Here is an 8,221-nt window from a genome sequence, read left to right as displayed (position 1 = left end):
GATGATATACTTGTTAAAACTCAGTATTCAAAAGATCACATATCACATTTATCTGATACTTTTTTAATTTTGCGCAAATTTAATATGAAGTTAAATCCTGAGAAATGTGCATTTGGCGTTGCATCAGGTAAGTTTTTGGGTTTTCTTGTTCCTAACCGTGGTATTGAAGTGAATCCTGCACAGATTAAGGCCATTGAAGAAATTCCCGATATATTATCAAACAAGAAAGAAGTTCAAAGATTAACAGGGAGAATTGCAGCCTTGGGAAGATTCATTTCTAAATCATCCGATAAGTGTTTTAAATTCTTCATAGCCCTTAAAAAGTAGGATCAGTTTGAATGGAATGAGGAATGTCAACAGGCACTCAGGAATTTGAAAATATATTTATCAAATCTACCATTGCTGGCAAAACCAAAGGTTGGTAAAAGACTACTCATTTACCTTGTTGTTTCAGAAGTAGCGGTAAGCGCTGTTTGGTTCGAGAATAACAAGGTAAACAATCCTCCATCTATTATGTTAGTAAATCTTTGTTAGATGCGGAGACGCGGTATCCTCAGTTAGAAAAACTTGCACTTGCATTAATCATGGCATCTAGGAAGTTAAGACATTACTTTTAGTGTCATCCTATTGCTGTAGTAACTGCCTACCCTTTACGTAATATATTGCATAAGCATGAGTTATCAGGTAGGTTGGCTAAGTGGGCTATAGAATTAAGTGAATACAAAATCACGTACCAACCTAGAACTGTTATAAAATCACAAGCATTAGCTGATTTCGTGGTTGATTTTAGCCATGGGATGCAATTAGAAGCAGAGAAAGAATTACAGGTGTTCAATGGAGCTAACCCAGGAACTTGGACTTTATTCACTGATGGTTCATATAACGTAAAAGGTGCAGGTTTAGGGATTGTCTTGGTACCACCTATGGGTGAAACCATTCGACAAGCTATTAAATGTCATTCTATAACTAACAATGAAGCGGAGTATGAGGTTGTGATTACAGGTCTAGAATTGACACGAGAACTTGGCATAAATCGGATTATAATGAAGAGCGATTCGCAGCTCGTGGTTAATCCAATGCTGGGGACTTATACAGCTAGGGAAGCAAGGATACAACAGTACTTTGAAAAGGTACGAGAATTAATAAAGCAATTTCAAACCTGGAAAGTTATACAAATACCAAGGGATGAAAATGTTGAAGCGGACGCCCTAGCTAATCTTGCATCTGCAGTTGATGTGGCAAGTGATGCAAACACCTCTGTTATACATTTATTTCATTCAGTTCTCGATCTTGATAAGAATGAGGTAAATTTTAATAATTTAACTTAGGATTAGAGGAACGAAATTGTTGCTTTTTTGTAATATGGTACCATCCCTGATGATCAGAAAAAAGCTCAGGCGCTTCGAAAAAAGGCTGCTCGGTACTGCTTAAAGCAAGACAATCTATATCGTAAAATGTTCAGTGGTCCCTTAGCAAGATGTCTCGGACCTTAGCAAATGGAGGATGTAATGAGAGAAATACATGAGGGACATTGCGGGAATCACGCAGGAGGAAGGTCACTGGTACGAACCTTAATTAGGGCAAGTTATTACTGGCCTAAAATGGAAGAAGAAGCAGAAAGTTTAGTGGCAAAATGTGATAAATGTCAAAGGTATGGTAACAATATGCATATACATGTGGAGTTATTACATCCAGTACTTGCGCCGTGGCTATTTATGAAATGGGGAATGGATATCATGGGTCCATTACCACAAGCGAAAGGACAGGTAAAGTTTCTGCTCGTTCTCACTGATTATTTTACTAAATGGGTAGAGGCAGGAGCATTCAAACAGATGCGAGAAAAGGAAGTCAAAGATTTTATTTGGCGAAATATCATATGCCGGTTCGGTGTACCAAAGGAGATCGTATGTGATAATGGCCCTCAATTTATTGGAGCTCAAATCACGAAATTCTTTCAAAGTTGGCAAATTAAAAGGATTACGTCTACACCTTATCACCCGGTGGGTAATGGGCAAGCAGAATCAACAAACAAGGTTATTATCAACAATTTAAAAAAGCAGTTGGAAGAATCAAAAGGTAACTGGTCTGAAGTGTTACCTGGAGTTTTATGGGCATATTGCACAACTGCAAAAACAAGCACGGGAGAAATACCGTTTTCATTGGTTTATGAAGCTGAGGCTTTAATTCCAATTGAGATAGGAGAACCGAGTACACGATTCACACAGGCGACACAAGAATCTAATGACGAGGAAATGCGGGTCAATCTGGATTTACTCGAAGGGAGGAGAGAAGAAGCATTAATAAGAATGGCAACACAAAAGCAAGTCATATAACGATATTATAACTGAAAAGCACGCCTCAGATTCTTCAAAGTTGGGAACTTCATGCTCAAAAAGGTTTTTTCATCTACAAAGACAGCTAACGCGGGTAACTTAAATCCAACATGTGAAGGACCCTATAGAGTTCGTGATATTGCAGGAAAGGGAGCATATGAACTGGAGACAATGGATGGCAAGATACTACCTTCACATTGGAATGTTGTTCATTTGAAGAGATACTATTTCTAAGGAATACCCACGGTCAGGCATCACCATTTTAAATTTAATTTTTGAATTGTTAAAATTTTACTAACGATTTTAGATGATAGGCAAAGAGCTAACCCGTACTAAATGATGAGTCACGACCTGTAAGGCACACGGAATAACCTAAAATTCCTGGCCTAGAGTTACAATTATTCTGATAGAAATTCAAACGGGTGAAGCAGTCTTCATCTATAATCGCACCTCCGAGTCCCGTTTGTTTTTCCTTTTCAGGAAAAGGACCAAATGAGAGGAACTATCAAGTGCTCGAGGCTTCATACTTCAACACTCAAACACTTGGGGGACTACATAATATACACAGACATGTGTATAAATAAGGCAAAGAAGATTGAGGAAAAATAAAGCCTAAAAGAGTCAAGTGCAGAGTAAAAGTCACAAAGTCAGGAGATGGAGCCACGAGCTAAGGCCAAAGAAAAACCTCACTATAGTTAGGGGTAAAGGCTATGTACTAAAACGGGTTATAAGGAAAAACCCCGTGTCTATTATTCTTCTGTTGTAAAAATCTTTTACAATAAAAATAATTACGAGAAAGTTATAGATGTAATTCAAATACGTGTAAAGTTTTATTCAAAACTTGACAAGGTTCAAAAATAAAAACTTGTCAAAGTTATTTCAAAGAAATATATGTGTTCCTATTTCTTTTATTGTATGATAACACCATTATGAAGTTGAGACGTCTTCTTCATTAAGTGTTGAAATATAAAAGGGCCCTCTTTTATCAAACTCATGTTTAAATTAATTAGTCATGAGGTTAACAGAAGCGTTTTCGAAAACCAAAAATGCAAATTATTCTGTAAGTCCTTAAAAATAAAGGCAAAAATAAAACAAACAGAAGTTTAAGATAATAACATGAAAACTTCTTAATATGTAAAAAAAATCTAAGACTAAGTTCGAACTTAGTCATAAAACTATGAAATTGTTTATATAGATTGCCCCATAAAAGACTTGGGGACTTGCGTTTCCAAAATCAACCCTCAAATGAAGCTAAGGGTTTGATTATAATTTTCCAAAATAAAAACAAAAACAAAATCATTAAAATGATTAAAACTGGTCACTAAGAAGTTTGTGGAACCGAAGCAGGAGCATCAATAGCAGTGGGCTCAATTTGGGCAGGGGCATCAACAGATGCGGTTTCAACTTGGCTTGCAGCAACAAGCTCGATTGGGCTTGAAAGAGTTGAGATACCCGTATCAGCTTCAACCACGGGAAAAGGGAAGTCCTGAGTTTGCTAAGCTTTTTCAATGGTTTCATTGATCTTAGTTAACTCTGACTCCAGGTTGAAGTTTTCTTGGCCAACTTCAATTAGGGTATCACGACGTGAATTCAATAATGCCCAACTTACCTCAAAAACAGATTTTTCTTCAAGGATCTCATAATCCTTTTCCCAATCAGCAATCTCATTCTTTAGCTCTTCATTTTCAGCCAAGGCGGAGTTGTAAGAAGCTTGAAGAGAGGCATGAGAGCTCTCTAAAGCATGTACCTTATCAGTGAAGACTCGAAAGTCTTCTTGTGCTTGAGTTAAGCTTTGCACGAGCTCCCCAGCGTAAACTTCTTTTTGACTCAAAAGAACCTTCAACTCTCTGTTCGCTTCACTAGCCTTAGATAGTTGCTCTGAGAAAGAGGATTCGAGACGTTCTTTTTCTTTTTCTGCTTGGCTTGAGAAAGCTTTTACAACCGCTAACTCTGAAGTTAAAGCTCGCACCTACTGCTCTAAGGTACTCTTGCTCTCTTGTAAATCTTTCATATCAATTTGTGCACTCTCAAATTGTTCCTTCCAATTGATCGCCTCCAATTGAGAATCACGTGCTACCTTCTCCAAGAGGGGGATTCTATTCATCATTTCTGTGCCAATAAGATTGGCCTAAAAAGGGGAAATAAGAATCCCAAAGATAAAAAAATTTACAAACTACAGAAGGGAGAGAACGAAAATACCTTCAAAGTGGCATGTATGATGTCATTCATTAGAGTCAGGGAACTATGGCTCTCCAGCTTTGCTTTTTCAATTGGGCCAATTAGAGGCTCCAACCATATATCTGCCTGACCTAACTTTCTCAAAAGGCTGCTCTCAGTAGGAACCTCAATAGTTACCCTCCTCATAGCGGCACTTTTACTTGAAGAGACCACTTCCGTATGATGAATAATAGGCGGGGGAATTGTCAAAGAAGGAGAAGTAGAATAGGTAAAAACAGTAGAGGAAGGAGCGGAAATAGCTGGGGCTGGTAAGAAAGGAATCACAGGCATGGGAGTTGAAAAATAATATAAGGGTATTTCATCTAAAACAGGCCCTAAACCTTCATGGCCAAATCCGCTGATAAAAAGTTGATCAATAGACTCACGAGTATCATGGGGAGTGACGTCATCATCAGGAATTATTATTGGGGTTTCAACAGGTTCGGTAAGAGAAACAGAAAACGAGGGGAAACTTCAGCTTCGTCATCAGAGATGGTGCGTCTCCTAGCTCGTGGCCTTATCACCAGGGAGCCCTCATCTTCCTCTTTTTCATATTCTTCTTCTTCAACAGCTTTCCTTTTTGCAGAAGAAGAACCCAAGACTATTTCTCGGGCTCTTTCTAAAGAGATACGAGTTCCTGAAGAGACACGAGAGGCCGCAACTGCTTCAGCGGTAACTCCTCGAATAGCAAATTCTGATAAAAAGAAGGATGGAAGTTATGGCATGAAAGAACAAAATATAAACTCTTACCATGAGTCTTTACTTTCCAACCGAAACGGTTAGAAAGTGTTTTCCAAGACCTACCATCCATTGGTGCGGTCTTCAGCAATCTATCTACCCAACCACAGAAATTGGGAACATCCTCCACAACTTCCATGGTTGCTAAAAAAAGCAAAATTAGAGAAGTTGATAAACTTGAAGGAAAAAGGCACGAGAAGGATAAAAGACTTACGTGCAAAATTCCACTTCTCAGGGAAGGGAATGTTATCCTCACCCACTAAACCAACAGTGGGGGAAGCAACAAATCGGGCATACCAGCCACGGTCCTTGTTATCTTCAAGGCTCACCAAAACCCTCTTGCTCCTGGCTACTAGTGTAAAAATACTATTGCGAAAAAGCCTAGGAGAGTAACGATGAATCAGGTGAGGGAAAGTAAAAGGAACTTCAGCTTTAGTGGTTAAATGCCTTAAACAAGCAATAGCCCTCCATATAATTGGGCCAATTTGACCCAAACAGACATTGAAGAAACAACAAAATTCAAGAATGACTAGGTCAATAGCTGGTTTGAACCTTAAAGTGAAAGGGTATGTGTAAACAAAAGAGAACCCAGTCAAATAAGAAGTAATTCTCTGATTTGGATTAGGGATAATAATGGGAAAATCATTACTCCAATGGCAGTCTTTACGAACTACAGGAGTCAAAACTTCAGTAATTTGAGTGGGGTAAGCATCAACACGATCTAAAGCGGAAACCTAGTTTCTAAGAGATTCCCTATCATAGTAAAAAGATAGTTCTATAGGGACTATCTCCTCTATTGAAGGCTCACGTAATGGTTCAAAAGGTTCTTTACCCCTAGAAAAAGATTTGTGAGAAAGGGAACCTCTGGTTCTAGAAGAAGGACCAGAACTAGGAGAAGGCATAGACGAGCCACCATGAGCATATCCTAAGCTACGAAGTCTACCTCCCCTTCTATACCTAATGGGAGCATTGGGGAAGGTATCAACAATGGGAACTCTCCTAGGGTTAGGGTTTGGTGAAGACATAGTGAAGAAGAATGATATGAGGAAGAAGTAAACAGAGATTTGGAGAATTAAGTGTTCAATAAGTTTTATGTGGTAAAAACAAGGAAATAAGTTATATTTATATCGATAAGCAATCGCCCAAGGTAAAGGTGCAGTGATGGAAGGACCATAATAATGATAACTGGCACTTCGTGAATAGTGGAGCCATAAAAAAGCCTTGAAAAGGGCTGCAAAACTACAGAACCAATGGAGGAATGATACATATATGGAGCAATAAATGGAAGCGACAATTGAAGCGTCAATTTTGTCATAGCATTAATAGTGACAAAAAATTCTCTTTTAATGAATTCCACTTCCCAATTATTCAACTGATGAATAAATGGAAAGTGGGGGACTATTTGTATTGGAAAAAATTGTATTTATATATAAAGGTGACGTGTCAAGACACGTGGACTAGTCAAATGGTCAAAGAATTACAATTAGCCAAGAGGCGCGAGCAGCAACGTAAACGAGCAAAGGCAAAGGAAGAGGCACGGGCGAATATTCGAAGGATTCAGCGCCCGTACCTATTTAAGTCATTTATATCCAAGAATCAAAAGGAATGGATCTGACAATAGAAAAGAATGCAGATACGGTATTTAATAGGCATTAAATGTTGAGTAGAGAATTTGTATTGAGTATAATGATTATATAATATAGCATTCAATGTCTTTAATTATTCATAATAGCCTCATTATGATTTGGGCAAAACGCATATCTCCAAGATATCTATAAAAAGAGATATCTGATCAATTGTAAAGATACGAAATACTATTGGAATATACTTTGGTTTACTTGTTTTTCTCCTAATTATATTCTTGCTACCCAAATTACTCTCTTTTACGTATTCTTTCGATTATCAGTAACCCGTGTTTTTCTAAATTCTAGCTTTGACTAAAATTCTAGAAGGTTTCAGCACTAATTGGCGAAAGTTAAAAATTTGAAGGTTTTGAATGTTCATAAGTTTGATCGGGAGTTGACTTTGATAATATTAGGTTCATATTTTAGTTTCGGAATTTTCAGTAGCTTCATTATACCATTTATGACTTGTGTACAAAATTCGAAGTCATTCCGGATTGATTTGATACGTTTCGGCATGAGTTTTGTAAGTTGGAAGATTTGAAAATTTATAAGTCCAATTCGAGGCGCAATACGTAAATTTGATATTATTTTGTGTGATTTGAGGCCTCGTGTCACGACCCAAAATCCAACTAGCTGTGATGGCACCTAATCTCAACAACTAGGTAAGCCAAATAACAACTATCCAATTCAATTAATATTTAACTCTCTAATACACTCCACAAAGATTGGTAGTACAATCATGAGCTTCTAAGATAAGAATTTACAAAACTGGTGTGAAATAAAAATACATCATTTGTTTGATATATACATGAACAAATTAGTTATTTTAAAGCTACCATGAAAAAGAGGTAGATATGATCGGATCGCAGGTACATCTTCCATGCCAGCTCCCATCATACACAGCAACATCAACATCAGAAACCTGCACCTAAGGTGGAGAAGTATAGTATGAGTACAACCGACCTCATGTACTTAATAAGTAGCAAGACTAACCTTTGGGATGAAAGTAATGACGAACTTAACAGGTACAGTCCAATATAAAATAACAGTATCGAAAAGTAGGCATGGTTTCAAGTTCGACAGTTAAGCTCAATACAAAAAAAATAGATCAATTCAGCATGATATGAAGAATATGATATCTCCATATCTACATGACAATGTACATGGTATGTGATGCACCACAATGGAAAGCTCGTGTACTCACAACCTAAAAACACTCAATCACTTAGTATTGTATATGGCCAATCCAGCCCAGGGAAGATCCATCCCATATATATACACACACACACACACACACATCAACTGATA

The 8,221-nt window shown here is 37.6% G+C and overlaps 2 protein-coding genes across 2 annotated transcripts; both read left to right on the top strand.

Moving 5' to 3' along the window:
• The first annotated feature begins 923 nt into the window (after positions 1-923).
• On the top strand, positions 924-1,493 carry LOC138869754 (uncharacterized). Its single transcript, XM_070147416.1, has 2 exons — positions 924-1,304; positions 1,386-1,493. The coding sequence occupies exons 1-2, from the start codon at positions 924-926 to the stop codon at positions 1,491-1,493; spliced, it is 489 nt and encodes a 162-aa protein (XP_070003517.1).
• A 108-nt stretch (positions 1,494-1,601) lies between these two features.
• Positions 1,602-2,333, top strand: LOC138869753 (uncharacterized). The gene is made up of 2 exons (XM_070147415.1): positions 1,602-1,766; positions 2,061-2,333. The coding sequence occupies exons 1-2, from the start codon at positions 1,602-1,604 to the stop codon at positions 2,331-2,333; spliced, it is 438 nt and encodes a 145-aa protein (XP_070003516.1).
• The last annotated feature ends 5,888 nt before the right edge of the window (positions 2,334-8,221 follow it).

This window comes from Nicotiana sylvestris, chromosome 5 (genome assembly GCF_000393655.2).
Source record: "Nicotiana sylvestris chromosome 5, ASM39365v2, whole genome shotgun sequence".
Taxonomy (NCBI): domain Eukaryota; kingdom Viridiplantae; phylum Streptophyta; class Magnoliopsida; order Solanales; family Solanaceae; genus Nicotiana; species Nicotiana sylvestris.
Note: the sequence above shows the minus strand (reverse complement) of the source record. Positions and strands in the feature narration are given on the sequence as shown.

Excerpts from the sequence above, each read along its gene's own strand:
- LOC138869754 (XM_070147416.1), top strand. The coding sequence starts at position 924 with ATGGGTGAAACCATTCGACAAGCTATTAAATGTCATTCTATAACTAAC. Across the intron at positions 1,305-1,385 it reads TCGATCTTGATAAGAATGAG|AAAAAAGCTCAGGCGCTTCG; the intron begins GTAAATTTTAAT and ends CCTGATGATCAG.
- LOC138869753 (XM_070147415.1), top strand. The coding sequence starts at position 1,602 with ATGGAAGAAGAAGCAGAAAGTTTAGTGGCAAAATGTGATAAATGTCAA. Across the intron at positions 1,767-2,060 it reads TACCACAAGCGAAAGGACAG|TTGGAAGAATCAAAAGGTAA; the intron begins GTAAAGTTTCTG and ends TTAAAAAAGCAG.